The sequence below is a fragment of the Bidens hawaiensis genome, unplaced genomic scaffold (assembly GCF_021521415.1).
Source record: "Bidens hawaiensis isolate Kalapana, Puna unplaced genomic scaffold, B.hawaiensis_p1.1 tig00066106_1, whole genome shotgun sequence".
In the NCBI taxonomy this organism is placed as follows: domain Eukaryota; kingdom Viridiplantae; phylum Streptophyta; class Magnoliopsida; order Asterales; family Asteraceae; genus Bidens; species Bidens hawaiensis.
In genome coordinates this window covers 21446-39118 of record NW_027501766.1, presented here as the reverse complement: position 1 = coordinate 39118, position 17673 = coordinate 21446, and the positions used below count along the sequence as shown (strand labels likewise).

Below are 17673 nucleotides of genomic sequence, written 5' to 3'. Positions count from 1 at the left end.
GTCTCCACTAGAACAAGAAATGATTACACCTCAGCTAGAGGTTAGGAGGTCTTCCAGAACCATTAGACCTCCTAAGAGATATTCTCCTTCTGTTAATTACCTTGTACTGACAGAGAATGGTGAACCACAGTGTTACTCTGAAGTAATGAGTTTGAAAGACTCGTCTCAATGGGAGAAAGCGATGAGAGAAGAGATGGATTCACTTAACAAAAACGAGACTTGGGTTCTTACAAAGCTTCCGCCCGGGAAGAAAGCCCTTCAGAACCGATGGGTATTCAGGATCAAGGATGAAAGTGATGATACAAAGAGATACAAAGCACGATTGGTAGTGAAAGGGTTCCAACAAAAGCATGGGGTTGATTATAATGAGATATTTTCCCCTGTGGTAAAAATGACTACAATCAGACTGGTGCTTAGTATTGTGGCTGCAGAAAACTTACATCTGGAGCAGTTGGATGTGAAGACAGCTTTTCTGCATGGTGACCTTGAGGAGGATATCTACATGGCACAGCCAGAGGGGTTTCAAACAGTTGGTAAAGAAAGCATGGTGTGCAAGTTAAAGAAGAGTCTTTATGGGTTGAAGCAGGCGCCCAGGCAGTGCTATATCAAGTTTGATGATTTTATGGGCAGGAATGGATATAAAAGATGTGAGATGGACCACTGTTGTTATCTCAAGAAATTCGCCAGTTCTTATATCATTCTACTGTTGTATGTAGATGATATGTTGATTGCCGGTTCAGACATGTCAGAGATTAATAAGTTGAAGCGACAGATGTCTGAAGAATTTGAAATGAAAGATTTAGGTCCAGCCAAGCAAATTCTTGGCATGAGCATCACTAGAAACAAGAAGGACAGTTCTCTAACTTTATCTCAGGAGAAATACATATGGAAGATTTTAGAGAAGTTTAACATAAGCGATGAGAAAACCGCTACTCGAAGTACACCTATGGGTAGTCATATTAAACTTTCTAAGGATCAGTCTCCTAGTACTGATGGAGAAAAGGCAGATATGGCAAAGATTCCTTATGCATCTGCAGTGGGTAGTCTTATGTATGCAATGGTATGCACGAGACCTGATATCGCTCACGCAGTGGGAGTTATTAGCAGGTTCATGTCAAATCCAGGGAAAGCACATTGGGAAGCAGTGAAGTGGCTGCTTAGGTACCTAAAGGGAACTTCAAAGATGGCGTTATGCTTTAAAGGCAAGAATGCAATTCTTAAAGGGTTTTCAGATGCTGACTTGGGCGGATGTAAGGAGACTTATAAGAGTACTACGGGATATGTGTTCACTATGGGGGATACTGCAATCTGTTGGAAGTCTAGACTGCAAAAGAGTGTGGCACTCTCAACCACAGAAGCTGAGTATATGGCAGCTGCTGAAGCGAGTAAAGAGCTTGTTTGGTTGAGGACTTTCTTAGAGGAGTTAGGCAGGGAACAAACAGATTATCCATTGTACTGCGATAATGAAAGTGCTGTGAAATTAGCCAAGAATCCTGTGTATCATGGTAAAACAAAGCACATTCATATGCGTTATCATTACATTCGGGGTTTAGTCAGTGATGGGACTATTCGGTTGGACAACATTAGGGGAGACAGGAATCCGGCGGATATGTTTACCAAGGTTGTGACCTTGGACAAACTGAAGCTATGTGTAGCTTCAGTTGGTCTCCAGGAATAGTGTTGAGGAGGTGGCGACGAACAGGTAGAAGACATGGTTTATATTGAAGACAAAAGATTACAGGTACTGGTGTGTTTACAGGTGGAGCAAGTGAAGACGTTCCGAGGCTCCAAGTGGGAGATTGTTGGGTTCTATACGGGTGTAGCCCCGGCCCGTCTTGGGTTGGGCAGTTGAAGACTAGAAGGGTTGAATGGGCTGGCCACCCACTCAACTTTAGTGGCCCGTTTTATATTATTTCTTGTAACTTATGGAGGAAGAAATAAAACCCTAGTTAGCCTCCCTATATAAACAATGTTGTATCTTGTAATTTTTTTAGCACCTCAATAAAAGAAGAGACCCTGTTCGTTGCCCGTGGACGTAGGTTACACACCGTGACCGAACCACGTAAATCCCGTGTTCGTATCTCTTTCTCTCTGCTTTACGATTATTATTATTATTTTTGTTTGGTTTGTGTGTTTTATGAGAATCTTCCTGCCTCCGTCATCTAACATTATTATATTGATTGGTTTATTGATTGTGTGTATTGAGATTAGTCACCGCCACTACCAATAATTTACTTGGTTTTGAATTATTGTTGTGTGTCCGTGGATTATTAAACCAACGCCATTCAAGTAAAGGTTCAATTTATTCATCGCTCAAAACTCAAGAACATTGTTGACAGTTGCATCCGTGGGTTTGTTCGATCAGGGTTGAACAAGACGTAAGCAAGTCCAGGTTCTGATTTATATTCCGGTTTAGCTTGGTTGTTTGGGTTATCTAATTTAAGTCTAGTTTTACTTCTCGTTTATCCGCTGCGTTTACGTTATATTCGTTTTAGAAATCATTTAGAAATACCGTTGTATTGTATTGATTTCTGTTGTCCTATCCGACTCCTTTCGGGTCAGCCGCGTACACGTAATACCTAACAGTATGGTTAGTTTAACATCTCAATATATCGTAACTGTTAGTGTCTAAAAGTAATAAAATACCGTACTCTAACTAAATAGTGACATTTAAAGATGTCATTACCGATCAATATTTTATAAATTCTTTAGGTTGTTTCTCATTTTAACGACCGATTATACTCATCTTTACAAACATGGTAAGAACTATCGATATATAAAGCAAGCTTAACATTTAGTTTTTTCTAATGTTATTATTTTTATTATTACATCATAATATCAAATAGTGATTTACAAGCAAGGTAAGCACCATGGTACAAAAAATCTTTGCATTTAGTTTTAATTTTAATTTTTATTATTCTATAAATTACATTTGTAAAGGTCGGTGTACATTGTTGCTTGTACAGTCTAAAGGTAACTTTGTACCATCAAATTTTAATTTAGAGATAAGTCCTTACCTTTTTCTGTTATATACGTGTTATCATCCGTTTCAAAAAAAAAAATATACGTGTTATCATCATCCCTGCGTGTCAGTCACTCAGTTGCTTCACATGGTGTGTATGTGTCTTCAACAATCAACATCAGACCCATGTCATCATACCCTTTGCCAATTTCAATACCACCGCATTGCACTCGACTCATTCAACCACCGACAACAACGATTACGTGTAATCTGACTCTTTTGTAACCCTCTATATGGTAGCTAGGTAAACCAAGGCCATTCTTTTGTAAGTATGACAACGGCTAATCACATATGTAAAACACAACCTTTTGTAACTATGTTTACAATATGAATAACCTATTGCAACGCTTGAGTAACGCCCTACAGTTGTTGTCGGCAGTGGATAGTCGAAGTTTGTCCAACCCCCCCCCCCCCTCCCGCAACGCGGGGTCTACCTACTAGTGTTAACTAATTTTAAACATATTTTGTTTTTATGTATAACTTTTAAAATATAATATTTTATATAATTTTGAAGAAACACTAAACGTCCCCGGGCAGATTACGGGTAATCTGGGGGTTAGGATGATGTTTCCCACGAGGGGTTATACCCGGCAAAGATGGTTCTTCTGATAACCTGCAAAACAGACACCGTGAGCTCGTCACTGAGAAGGGGGGGGGGGGGTTCCTCCTTGTGACCACTCTCCGGCGTGAGAATCAGACTAGATTGCTCTTGAATATAAGTATATATTAAGAGATTGCTAGAGCAGATATCAGGTATATGATATAAGACCAGATGATGAGATAAGATCATACAATTGGGGTATTTATAGCCGAAGGTAGGTTTCCAAGGAGGTATGGCCGGCTGAATAGTAATCCTGTACCACCAACTGTAGCCTACGCACGTGCCATGCTGGTAGTTGATGAGTAGGCAGCGGCTGACAGTGACCAGGCCGGCTGTGTACTATTCCTGTTCCACCAACTGCCGGCTACGCACGTGGTATGACAGGAGTTGGTAGAGTAGGCAGCGGCTAATAGTGATACAGTACAGGAGCATGCCGCTCGCCATACTGTACAGTGAGCTGTCGTATCTTTGGTCAGATCTTTTGCCCATACCTCGTCAGGTACAGTACAAAAGATCTTCCCGTATCGTACGGACTGGCTCTTTTGGGCGGGAGTATTCCCCCCTCCCGCCTCTGTGCGAGATTGCTCCCGGCTTTGCCCATTCCTTCAGGTGACTACTGAATGATTGAGAGCTAAGTGCCTTGTGCGTGTAGCCTTGCTGCGCGGGTGGCCTTCCCTGATGGCTTGTATCCGCAGCTGCGGGGACAGGCAGAGTACTTCACCATTGGGAGGCATTTCCTGCGGGACCAGCTTGCGTACTGCGCGTAAGGACGTCACGTCTCTAAGCTTGGTGGGTCCTGCGGATCCAGTTGGTTTCTGCACAGACGACTCTCTTCAAGGCAAGTCTTGCGGGTCCAACTGGGCTCTGCTGGGACCTACCTCTTCAAATTTAGAGTACACCATTGCGATTTGTATATTTATCTACGTCTCGATCTAAAATTTTCAAAACTGAGTTGTAAATAGTAATTTATAAGGTGATCAAAACACAAACGCACATTTCATCACAACTGTATTACAAACCTACCTATATGTACCATTTTTTTTCTTCTCACAGTACATACGTCAGCGCAAGCCAAAATTACACTCTTCGTCTTCCTTGGCAACCACCAAACAAGCTCCACCGGTCAGGGTTACCAATTCCAACTTTCCACCTATATTATTCTTTTCTTTCCCCCTCAAATTACCACTCTTTAGGGTTTCAAGTTTAACATTTATTGTTTTTATTATTATTATTATTCAATTAACCTCACCGCCACCGGTGGTAAGTTGTGAATCCAAGATACAATGCTTACTTATACCATATTAATGTAATGCATGTATTTATATATACTTATTATTGTAGGTTATTTGATATATAATAATTGAAGTGACTCTGGTTTGAATAATGGAGAGTGAGGAGATTGATACACCTGCCACCGAGGCGAATGACTCCGTAAAGGAAGTCTCGAATTCTGAGGTGAATTTATTCGTTTCCTCTATTTTTATAAATAAATATTAATGCTATTAATCTGTTTCTGTTATACTTGCATTCCTTATTATAATATTTATTATTTGTACATTATGTTTACTTTGATCAGGAGCAGCCCTCCGGTGACGCCACAGGAGCGGTCCCACCAGATTGGGCCGGTTTTCAGGTTTCATAATTTATATCTATTACCACTTTTAAGCTTATAGTCAAATTGCAGCATGTGATATTGTGTAATGTGTGGTGCTTGAGTGAATTTAGTTAGTGTCTTATTTACATATTGTATAGGCTTATTCTTCTATGCCTCCACACGGGTACTTAGCATCAAGCCCTCAACCGCCTCCTTACATGTGGGGTGTTCAGGTACTTGGTTTCTTGAATAGCTGATTTTGTTCTGTACAGTTACTTTATATAAGCGAACCGTGAGTAAGTATTCTGCATATGTTAATATGTATTTGTACTTGCAGCATCTTATGCCGCCTTACGGTACTGCGCCTCATCCATATGTTATGTATCCTCATGGTGGCTTGTATGCCCATCCATCTATGCCTCCGGTATCTTATTATTTTGTACTTTTTTGTGTTATATTTGTTTTTTATTCTATAATAAGACATTGATGTTAATATTATGCGAATGTAACCAGGGATCATATCCTTTTAGTCCATATGCAATGCCCTCTGTAAATGGTGTTACCGAGGCTGCTTCTGTGAGTTCACTTGACTCAGCTAGTTAGCTTTTATGCTTTCTGTGAAAAGATGTTATTATGCTGGGAATGAGTTTTGGATTTGGTTGCGTGCAGGTTAATACACCTGGCAGTATGGAGGTAAATGGTAAGTCGCCTGAGGGTAAGGAAAAGCTTCCTATTAAAAGGTCAAAGGGTAGTCTTGGAAGTTTGAATATGATTACTGGCAAGAACAATGAGCCCAGCAAAGCAGGTGGATCTGCTAATGGATCTTATCCTAAAAGGTATAGATTAATAAATATGATATGATTATTTTGATAAATTGCCACTTGTTGTAAAGTTTATGAGCTTTAATGATATTGGATTTGCAGTGGTGAGAGTGGAAGTGACGGTTCCAGTGACGGAAGTGAAGCGAATTCTGAAAATGTAGGTATTTTTGTAAATGTTTTTAAACCATTTTCCTGAACTATCAACAATATTATTGGTTTTATCTTTTGTATCAGAACTCACAAATGAAATCAGGATCCAGACAAGATCCTATGGAAGGTGAAGCATCTCAAAATGGGAATCTAACCGTAAATGGTTATCAGAATGGAGGACTGGTAAATCAAACAATGATGATTGTGCCAATGTCGGCAGCGGGTCCCACTACTAACTTACATATGGTTGCTGCTGTTGGGTCACGGGAGAACTTGCAGGCACATCGCTGGCTACAGGTGTAAATTCATTTGATTTGTTTTATTGATTTGATTTATATACGACTCTATTAATCATTTATTCTTAAATACTCTGTTCTATGCTATTGTTTAATGATATAATATTAGGATGAAAGGGAGTTAAAAAGGCAGAGAAGGAAGCAAGCCAATAGGGAATCTGCTCGCAGATCCAGATTACGCAAACAGGTAAAAGATTTAAGAAAGTTTAAAAAATTGGCCAAAGGAAAATGTTGACTTTAGTTAGTGTTAATCGCCTGTCAAAAAAAAGTTAGTATTAATCTTTATATTTTCTTTTATTAACGTTGCATGGGAGTCAGGCAGAATGTGACGAGCTAGCTCAACGAGCCGAGACTTTGATAGAAGAAAACGCGTCTCTAAAAACCGAAGTGAGTCGTATTCAGGCCGATTATGAGCAGCTGCTTGCTGAACATGCTGCCCTTAAGGTATCCAGGGAGGGGTAATCTGGTAATTCTGATAATGTATTTTTGCAGGGGTAATTTGGTAATTCTGATGATGTATTTTGCAGGAGAGGCTAGAGAAAGTTTCCGGGCAGGCAGAAACAAAGCAAGAAACAGGCAATGAAAATCATCAAAACGGGCAGATCGAGTTTATGCAGACTAGTTAATGATGGTCTCACCCTTCCCATATTTTCCCATGGGGATTAACCTAACTGAAACGAATCAAATTTTGGTAAACGGTAATGGTAGTATGAGTAGAATAGCGATTGATGTCGGTCGACCCTCCTATATTTTTCTTTAATTCTTATTAGTGGCAGGATATTTAAATCAGATTGTATTAATTATAACTGTCCATTGTTCTGAATTGATTATGTTCAGTTTCTTATTTACTGAACCAAAACAACATATCATATCATGTCTCAAGATATAAATAATGCCTAACATCTCCAAACTGAAGAACATGTTCCCCCAAAGCAACCTTTCTGTTACCATTTTCATCAACACTCAAATGTTTACAACCGTCCACTTGGAATCGAACCATTGTCACCTCTTGTGGAGCCAAAACCACCTTCTCAAAATCGAGCAGTTCCATTTGAGGCACGTCCGGGATCCATCGAGGCGGATATGAATAAAACAACACGCTGTAACTCCCACCAATATCCCCAACATTTCTCACCCCGATCACAACTTCAAACCCCATATTCTTACAAATATCGTCACCTACCTGAATCGAATCACAATCAGGAGTGTAGAAACATGAAATGAATCTGACCTGATCCATGACGATGTTCCTCGGTCTTCGAGATGAACGAACCACGTCTTGATCTTCTTCTCCGGTTGTTTGAGATCTGCAATGGCTTTTCGGGGGTGTGGAGGCGACTGCTGAAATCTCAAGGATCTCTTGTTTACAGACACAAAAATGGTTATGGTGGTGGCTCTTATTGAGCATGACCCCTTTAATAAGGAGGTGGAGACCTCCTTATATAGGGAGCCTCATGGCCACCATCATGGTACCCTAATGGGCCTAGCCCAGTTAGGGTTACCTCCACAAAACCCCCTCAGCCCAATAATATTGTATTGGTCCATATAATAAAGTAAGCCCAAACATAATACATTAAGGTCGTGAGCCGGGTTTAGTACCATACCCCTACAAGCCCCCCAAGTCCAGTGTTGCTCCTAGGCGTGCAAGCGTTTAGGTGGAGCGCTGGACTTCATAAGGTGTGTCAGGATATGAGGCGGTTTTTTCCCCTTTCTTCGGCCTTGTCTTTATTGTCTTTGAGTTTTGAGAGGTTTTCTCCATGATGGTGACATGTTGTGATCCTTATGATAATGATGGTGCACTGACATAAATAAGATATAGCGCGTATCATAACAGTGGTGGCGCGGGGCCTGATAAAAGATAGAGTGCGCATCTCGATAATAATGTAATGCAACTTGCGCGCGAGGCAGCTTACGAGCTATAAAAATAATTAAGCTTGCGCGCGAGGCGACTTACGAGCTATAAAAATAATGAAGCTTGCGCGCGAGACGACTTACGAGCTATAAAATAATTAAGCTTGCGCGCGAGGCGACTTAAGAGCTATAAAAATAATGAAGCTTGCGCGCGAGGCGACTTACGAGCTATAAAATAATGAAGCATGCGCGAGTTGCGGCTTATGAGCTATAATATGATGATAATGACTGGCCCACAAGGGCCTCTTCTGTGCAGGATGACTATCCCGGCTTGTCTTCAAAATAATAATGGGGGCACAAACGGCCAGATAATAATAATAATGTCATAGGTGCTTGTGCGACTCATAGCCGAACCTGCAAAACCATATCAACTAAAAGTGGATGTATTACAAGGTTCCCATCCTCGGGCAAATTATGAGGTGTGCCCAACCTACGTTGGCGCGTGGCCGTTTTGGAATATTATTAGGCTCCCGACCTTTATGTTTGGCGCGTGGCCATGTGGGATATTATTAGGCTCCCGACCTTTATGTTTGGCGCGTGGCCTTATGGGTTTATGAGGATTCCCAACCTTTAAGTTTGGCGCGTGGCCTTATGGGTTTATGAGGATTCTCAACCTTTAAGTTTGGCGCGTGGCCTTATGGGTTTATGAGGATTCCCAACCTTTAAGTATGACGCGTAGCCGTATGGGTTTATGAGGATTCCCAACCTTTAAGTTTGGCGCGTGGCCTTATGGGTTTATGAGGATTCCCAACCTTTAAGTTTGGCGCGTGGCCTTATGGGTTTATGAGGATTCCCAACCTTTAAGTATGGCGCGTGGCCTTATGGGTTTATGGGGATTCCCAACCTTTAAGTATGACGCGTAGCCGTATGGGTTTATGAGGATTCCCAACCTTTAAGTATGGCGCGTAGCCGTATGTTCTGCATTAATATAAGCACAATTTTTTGTGTCATTTCATGCAAATCTTATATACTCATACTTTTCGTTTTGTTTTTATTTTGATTGTTAAACCAAAATCAATATAGGCAAAAAGTTTGAGGTTTTGTAAAAACTTGTGAAGTAATTCACTTGAGGAATTTGTAACCAAGCATGTGCTATTGTTAGCGCTCTGGGATTTGGTTGCGAGGATTCCACGCTTCCGACACGAGTGTTCCGTGCCTCTGACGCGAGAATTGTTTTCGCTTTGCCTTGAGAATTCCACGCCTCTAACGCAAGTGTTCCGCGCCTCTGACGCGAGAATTCTTTCAGATCAAGGAAGGTTTCCTTGTTATACTTGTGGAGGGGGATAAATGTCAACAGCTTAAATCCTTATTTTGTTATCATAATAAATATGACTCAAGAGTTGAGGGTGCTGTTTTGAAAATTTGGAAATTAATTCCTCCATCAAGACTTTGTTGTCATGTGACATGTGATGATACTGACAATACTTACGTTGCACTACTGACATGCTATAATATTATTTAATTAGCTAACTTTTTCTTGCTCGAAGACCCACAAATTTGTAAGGGATGCCGTGTCGGAGCAGAATAAGACCTCCGCCCTAGTTTGTCGATTTTTTTAAAAAGTTGCGTTGCGAAGATGTATGCGTTCTTTAGTGATCGGTCTTGGTCTAACGGAATGTTGATCTGCGGTGCGCGCATGCATGGGGGCGGAGTGGTGATCCAAGGTCGCGTATGCATGGCGGCGAAGTGATGATCCGCGGGCGCGCATGCATAGCGGCTGAAAGTTGAGCGCGCATGCATGGCGGGAGTTGAGCGCGCATGCATCGCGAAGAGTTGAGTGCGCATGCATGGCGGCGAGTTGCGTGCGCATGCATGGCGTTAGAGTCTTGACCCTCAGCACTGCGCATGCATGGCGTCAGGGTGTTCCTCCGATGTGGCACATGCATGGCCGGGAGAGTTCGTCCGCAGCGCACTTGCATGGCGTCGGAGTGGTGATCCGTGAGTGCGCATGCATGGCGGCGGAGTCGTTTATGCAAAACCAAAGGCATGGGGTCGTCTTCCGACCCATATGGTGGTTTCCGCGGGCACGCATGGCGACGGAGTGATGACTCGCGGGCGCGCGTGCATGGCAATGGAGTCTTGCATAAAACCAAGGTATGGAGTCGTCTTCCCACTTGAACAGTGATGCGGATGCAAGAAACCAAACTTTTGGAGGCGCCCATCCATAATGACGCGGTGTTGTTTCGCGATGGCGCCCACGCATGTGGCGCAGTATTCTTTTGACGTGATTGCGTAGTGGTGATCCGCAAGTATGATGGCGGTGTGTTGAGAAAATGAGTAAAGGGCTTTAGAATATATTTTCTTGCCTGCCTCCACCTGTGGAGGTGGTGTGGTATTTATAGTATTAGGGTTTCCAATGATTGGGCTCAGACCCAATTAGGGCCTTTTTGGCCTCCTCCTATTGCTTCGCGCCACGTGTACTTAGGACACCTGGTGCTTTTTCATTGATTATTCTCTGACCAAGGTATTTCACCTGACCCATGTGCCATCACGTGGTGGCACATGGGCTTTTCTGAGTTGTCCACCCTTCATTGGCAGCTGTCAACATCAGCATATTCTTTATTCCTTAAAAGATACCTTCTGGGAGGTTGTCTGATGAGCACAATCATGGTTGTCCTTTATGCGCCTATCCCGGGGATGCGCAAGGTCTTCTCTTTATTCTCACGCGCAGATGTTTCATGCGCAGATGTGATATGCGTGAGCATGTGATATGCGTAAGCATACGTGACATGCGTGAGCATATGTGACATGCGCCACGCGCAGATGTGATATGCGTGAGCGTATGTGATGCGTGAGCATGTGATATGCGTGAGCGTATGTGATGCGTGAGCATGTGATATGCGTGAGCGTATGTGATGCGTGAGCATGTGATATGCGTGAGCGTATGTGATGCGTGAGCATGTGATATGCGTGAGCGTATGTGATGCGTGAGCATGTGATATGCGTGAGCGTATGTGATGCGTGAGCGTATGTGATGCGTGAGCATATGTGATGCGTGAGCATGTGATATGCGTGAGCGTATGTGATGCGTGAGCATGTGATATGCGTGAGCGTATGTGATGCGTAAGCATATGTGATGCGTGAGCATGTGATATGCGTGAGCGTATGTGATGCGTGAGCATGTGTGATGCGTGAGCATATGTGATGCGTGAGCATATGTGATGCGTGAGCATGTGATATGCGTGAGCATATGTGATGCGCGAGCATATGTGATATGCGTGAGCATGTGATATGCGTGAGCATATGTGATGCGCGAGCATATGTGATGCGTGAGCATGTGATATGCGCCACGCGCAGATGTGATACGTGAGCATGTGATATGCGTGAGCATATGTGATGCGTGAGCATATGTGATATGCACCTCGCGCATAGGTTTTGGCTTTGTGTCTTCATGACATCCTGATTTCAAGCCTCTTATCTATATCTTGTAGGTTGACCCGCCCCGCTCGATGTTAAGGCGGTTGCATACCCCTTCAAGCCCCCCAGTCTAATGTGTGTCTTGTCTCGCGCGAGCGACGTAAGATGGATATTAGACTTAATAGTTTGCTTTTTTAATAGGGCTTGTTTTTTCTTTTTTTTTCTTGTACGCGCGTTGCGCGAAACTCCATCCCTTTGGTTAAAACGAATCGTCAGTGCATGTGGTTGGTTGGTATTGACATGCATGAGATGGAGACGTTCAGACCTTTCGTGTGCTCGGCGCCAGCGCGCATGCGTGATGGCGCGCTGCTGCCTCATAGCGGTGGAACTCATGCATGGTGGCATGCACCATGGCGGCCAGATGATTATCCGCGGTGGCGTGTGCGCGATGGCATGCGTGATGGCATGCGTGATGGCGGTGTGTCGAACCGCGGTGGCGCATGCGTGATGGCATGCGTGATGGCGGTGTGTCGAACCGCGGTGGCGCATGCGTGATGGCATGCGTGATATCGGTGTCGAACCGCGGCGGCGCATGCGTGATGGCATGCGTGATATCGGTGTATCGAACCGCGGCGGCGCATGCGTATGCTTGTTGAATATAAGGTATGCTTATACACTGAAACTCGAACAAGGTTGTAAGGAAATTATTAGTATTATTATTTTTTTTACTTAATCCTTAACAGTTGTCATATTTCAAGTTATTTTGCGATATTCTGAATATGCTGACACGTGTCTTGGCATTTCATTATTCCTCTTTTGCGCGACGTTATCGTGCATTTATTATAGGGAATTATGGATGAGTTTTTTAGCCTTTACGTGTCAGTGTGTTACTCTGCCTATATCCATTATAATCCCATGCGCGGCCCCGACCTGAGACCTTAACAACTATGCTTTGGCATGTGCTTTGCCTTAGTTGTGCTTAGGTATTTTTATGGTCCAGCTGCGCAATACATAGGATGGATGCTATGAGTAATTTGAGCTAAGGCTCATATTATTGGGCTAAGGCCCTGACGTTTTAGAGTTAAGACTCGTCAACGCGTCTGAGCTTGAAGCTCGCGCATGTATGTTTTACTTCGCTTTATTTTTAGTTTGATGTTAATACAATGTTGTCATATTGCTCAAAATTTATAAAGGGAAGTGTGAAACATGTATGCAAAAGGTAATAGAACGTATATTAGTTTGGTGAAGGGAGTTCATATTCTTGGTAGAGGTCTGTTAGGCTCTCTGCCGCCTTCATTCTTGTCACCTTCTCCGCGATTAAGAATTCTTTTTGGGGTTGGGCGCGCATGCATGGCGGGAGTTGAGCGCGCATGCATCGCGAAGAGTTGAGCGCGCATGCATGGCGGAGAGTTGAGCGCGCATGCACGGCGGGAGTTGAGCGCGCATGCATGGTGGTGCATCAGCCGCGAGTGATGATCCGCGGCTCCATGCATGCATGGAAGCGGAGACTTGATCTCCGATGGCACGTATGCATGGCAGCGGAATCTTGATCCTTGGTAGTGCGCATGGCGGCGGAGTGGTGACTCATGGGCGCGCATGCGTGGTGGCGAAGTCTTGATTTTCGGCACTGCGCGTGCATGGAAGCGGAGACTTGATCTCCGGTGGCGCGCATGCATGGTAGCAGAATCTTTTGCGCCAAGGGCATGGAGTCGTCTTCCGACCCGCATGGTCGGTTTTTGCGGACGCGCATGCATGGCGGTGGAGCCTTCTGCGCCAAGGAGTTCCAACCCACATGTTGGTTTCCGCGGGAGCGCATGCATGGCGGCGGAGTGATGACTCGCGGGCGCGCATGCACGGCGTCAGGAGTCTTGTTCGCTAGATCCATAACCTAGATCTAGATCTGTAAAACCAGATCTAGATAGATCTGAAGCTCGGAGTGGAGAGAATTAAAACCATCACAGATCCGGAGGCTTAACCGTCCGAATCAGGTAGTTTCTTTTTTGGATCTACAAATCTTTTTCAGCTTCATTTTTGCACAGATCTGGAAGCACCTTTTAGATCTATGGATCTTTTTGAGCCTTAATAGAACAAATCTTGAAGCATCTTTCTGTAAACTTCCAGATCTGGATTTTCTTGGATGAACATATCTGAGAACCGAGACGAAAATCGAAGGGTAGCTCGTTGCGGTCCCACGGATGGCGCCAATGTAGAAACATGAAATGAATCTGATCTGATCCATGACGATGTTCCTCGGTCTTCGAGATGAATGAACCACGTCTTGATCTTCTTCTCCGGTTGTTTGAGATCTGCAATGGCTTTTCGGGGGTGTGGAGGCGACTGCTAAGAAATCTCAAGGATCTCTTGTTTACAGACACAAAAATGGTTATGGTGGTGGCTCTTATTGAGCATGACCCCTTTAATAAGGAGGTGGAGACCTCCTTATATAGGGAGCCTCATGGCCACCATCATGGTACCCTAATGGGCCTAGCCCAGTTAGGGTTACCTCCACAAAACCCCCTCAGCCCAATAATATTGTATTAGTCCATATAATAAAGTAAGCCCAAACATAATACATTAAGGTCGTGAGCCGGGTTTAATACCATACCCCTACAAGGAGGATGACAAACTTGTTCGTTTAGAGAAAGTTTTTACTAACTTTGGCGCTCTAACCATCCACTGAACGAACATGGAATAGCTTAGCCCGTATCCAAACGGGTAAACTGTTGTGCCTCTATAGAACCGATAGGTGTAACCAGGGTGGCCCGTAGCTAGGTTTGGTCTCATGTTCATGTTGGTCATGTTCACTGCTTCTGCAAAGAACTGAGGATACCATGTCATAGGTAGTCTTCCACCTTTAAACACATTAGAAACCTCATTATTAAGAAGAAAAGCTGGATTGTATTTGATGAAAGTTTTATATCTTACCCGGATTATATCGTCCGAAAATGACATCAGCTAGCGCGGCCCCACCAGCTTCTCCTGGAAATCCGACCCACAAAATGCTACTGATCTTAGGATTTTCCTTTGCAAACTGAATATCCATTCCACCTCCCAACATAATAACGAGAATCACGGGTCCTTTAGATACGGATGCAATCTCTGAAATAAGGCGGTTTTGTTGACCGGGAAGACTTATACTGGTTCTATCTAGACTCTCAGCTTCAACCGATAGATCAGTACCCATTACTAGAACCACCGCGTCTGCACCAGTTGCCACTTCCCGTGCTTCGTGAAGCTGTGCATCAGTACACTTGGTGTCAACACAGCCCGTGTGATAAACCGTCTTAACTGAGTCCGATAGACCCTGTAAAGGAGTTGTATATTTGCATGGAATCCCTGAGTAAAATCAATGTTTTAATCTCGTCAATATTCTCACATTCTCGATATATTATTGGTTCTAAAATGCACGTTATACCTGCATAATTTCCAATCATGGTTGTTGTGGCATTAGCATTGGGCCCAATAACCGCTAGAGACTTGATTCCAGTTGGCGAGAGTGGTAACGAGCGCAACACATTTTTAAGCAACACGATCCCTTGTCTAGCGGCTTCACGGGCTAGCTCTTGGTGCGCCGGGGTGCACACGTCTTCCGGACCGAGTTTCCCATACATTTGCTTACTTGGGTCACCATCAAAGAACCCGAGCCTCATAAGTGTTGCAAAGTTGTTGGAAACCGCTCTATCAACCACTGACTCTTCCACTAGCCCACCTTGAACCGCACCCATCGTATGGAGTTTTAACCAATTCCCACAATTAAGGTCCAAACCAGCGTTTAAAGCATCCGCAGCCACTTGTTCTGGAGTCTCGGCCCAGTGCTGGTAGTTGAACATGGTGTCTAACGAATCACAGTCCGAGCTTATGTACCCGTTTAACTTCCACTCGCCTCGAACCACACGCTTCAAAAGATCCGGATCACCACATGTCGGCTTGCCATTAACCTCGTTATAAGAACACATCACACTTGCAACATTCCCATCTAAAACACAACTCTTGAATGGTGGTTGATATGTATCCTCCATATCTTGTTTTGTTACCTTAACAAAACCAAAACGAAATTCCTATATTATTGTCATCATAAAACAATAATAATGGTCATAAGCAAGAACTAAAGTACCTTAGCATCGAAATGAAATCGATCGATGCCTTCCCAATTATCTACATCATAAGCAGTGTAATGTTACAAGCAGCCGCAACTTTCAACCTATCTTTATCTCCGTCATCTCTTTCTTGTAAACCTTGAACATAATTCACACCATATTTACTCGTCAAAACCGGGTCTTCACCTGGGGTTTCTTGCCCTCAACCCCACCGCGGGTCACGGAAAATATTTACATTAGGTGACCAATATGTTAATCCTGCTAGCCCCACATTGTACATTGCTCTAGCTTCGGTCGACACTGCTTTACCAATGTCTTCAAACAAAGTTTTATTGAACGAGGCCGCGGTTAGGATGACTTGCGGGAAGCTGGTGGCTCCTGGGACCAAATTAGAGAAATGAGTTGCGGGTCCCACGTTAGAGACGCCGTGTAACGCTTCCGACCACCGCTTGTATCCGGGTATCCCTAGACGGTCGATGCCACTAGCGTCGTTCACTAAGTTGCCTACCTTTTCCTCTAATGTTAGCCTCTTAATCAAATCGTCTACCTGAAATAGTTAGACGAATAATATTTTCTATGTGTTGAATAACTGCATAACTATTTTAATATTTATACTAGAAATAGAATAATAACTGACAAACAAACTTAAAGATAAATAATAAATAAAAAAAATATATAGAATAGATAATGAACTTAATAGTACCCTTGTTTTGACATCCAATGAAGAATCACAAAATGTGTAGTTCTTGGAGCTTGGATCTTTGTCGGTATTGCAAGCGAAAAGGGCTACGTTTTGGGTGAAAACAACGGTCTGGCACGACAAGAAAATGGAGAGAAGAAGAGCAATGGCTGCCATGGGTAGGATGTGTTGAAGAGTATGAAAAGGGATGGATGGTTAACTTTGAAGACCAAGTGTAATTAGTACTAACTGAATACCAAAATTTAGTAGTTAAATTCATTTATAAACACACATAATACATGATCTATGATCTTTACCAAGAACATGTGTACGTAAAATTGGCGGAAACCAGTAAAAACTCCTAACAACCATGTCACAACAATCAAATGAACGCATTTTAATAACCATTTTATAAATTATGGAACCAAAATAACTTTAAAAGCATATATTACTTTGACATAAACTTATGGAAATCCTTGCTCAAAAGTGAAATTATACAATCTAATACAAGATACAACTATTGCTACATAGTGGCATCTACACTCGGATCTGGAATCGGCCATATATATAAACAGTCTCTTCGAGCACTCGAGTCCCTTCGAACAGTCTACAATTCAACTAGTTAGTTGGACTTGATTTCAAAAATTTTAAATTTTCTTTTTCTTTGTAAGATGTCACTTAATAATTGCTATTTCGAAGTCTATATTTATTCAGAAATCATACAAAGAAATAAACTATTTCGAACTCAAGTGCGTGCTAAAGCTTCCTTTCAACCAACCTCCACCGTATACCAGGCGTCTTACTGGACAATTCATCTTCTTCTTTTTGTGCCCGCTTTCTCGTATTTGAATGGACAATTCATCGTCTTACTGGGCAATACATCGCCTTCCTTTTGTGGCCACTTTCGTCGTTTTTTTTTCTTTGAGTGAACAATTCAACGTTTTAAAAGCATCGACTTACTTGGCACCTCATCATCTTCTGGTTGGGTTTTAGAACCACATCGTGTCCAACTTCTTCATTTGAGAGTGTTCATGTTGTTGGAACTGCTGTGATTGAATTCAGATAGATTCAGATCGGCTTTCAGATAGAGTTCTAAAGTTTTTTTTTTGAAAAATCTGAACCGATTAAACCAAATATTCCATTAT

General features: G+C 43.0%; 1 protein-coding gene and 1 pseudogene across 3 annotated transcripts; one reads left to right on the top strand and one right to left on the bottom strand.

Moving 5' to 3' along the window:
• The first annotated feature begins 4982 nt into the window (after positions 1-4982).
• On the top strand, positions 4983-7212 carry LOC143604646 (bZIP transcription factor 16-like). 2 transcript variants are annotated; one of them, XM_077081059.1, is made up of 11 exons: positions 4983-5078; positions 5200-5256; positions 5376-5450; positions 5555-5641; positions 5731-5793; positions 5887-6053; positions 6141-6195; positions 6273-6485; positions 6594-6671; positions 6803-6928; positions 7012-7212. In XM_077081059.1, exons 1-11 carry the CDS (start codon positions 5007-5009, stop codon positions 7108-7110), a joined length of 1092 nt encoding a protein of 363 aa, XP_076937174.1. In that variant the 5' UTR covers positions 4983-5006; the 3' UTR covers positions 7111-7212. The 2 variants fall into 2 exon arrangements, with proteins under 2 accessions (XP_076937174.1, XP_076937175.1); XM_077081060.1 differs by lacking the exon at positions 5555-5641.
• Positions 7213-7253: 41 nt separating this feature from the next.
• Positions 7254-16731, bottom strand: LOC143604650 (beta-xylosidase/alpha-L-arabinofuranosidase 1-like; annotated as a pseudogene). The gene is made up of 6 exons (XR_013148337.1): positions 16553-16731; positions 15867-16396; positions 15168-15786; positions 14678-15088; positions 14364-14604; positions 7254-7710 (listed from the first exon to the last, which is right to left on the bottom strand). The product of XR_013148337.1 is annotated as a beta-xylosidase/alpha-L-arabinofuranosidase 1-like (transcript).
• Between the last annotated feature and the right edge of the window lie 942 nt (positions 16732-17673).

What these genes read in the sequence shown, in the direction of transcription:
- LOC143604646 (XM_077081059.1), top strand. Translation starts at nt 5,007, where the DNA reads ATGGAGAGTGAGGAGATTGATACACCTGCCACCGAGGCGAATGACTCC. An exon ending in CTTACATGTGGGGTGTTCAG is followed by an intron (nt 5,451 to 5,554) that starts GTACTTGGTTTC and finishes TTGTACTTGCAG; the next exon opens with CATCTTATGCCGCCTTACGG. An exon ending in AGGCACATCGCTGGCTACAG is followed by an intron (nt 6,486 to 6,593) that starts GTGTAAATTCAT and finishes ATATAATATTAG; the next exon opens with GATGAAAGGGAGTTAAAAAG.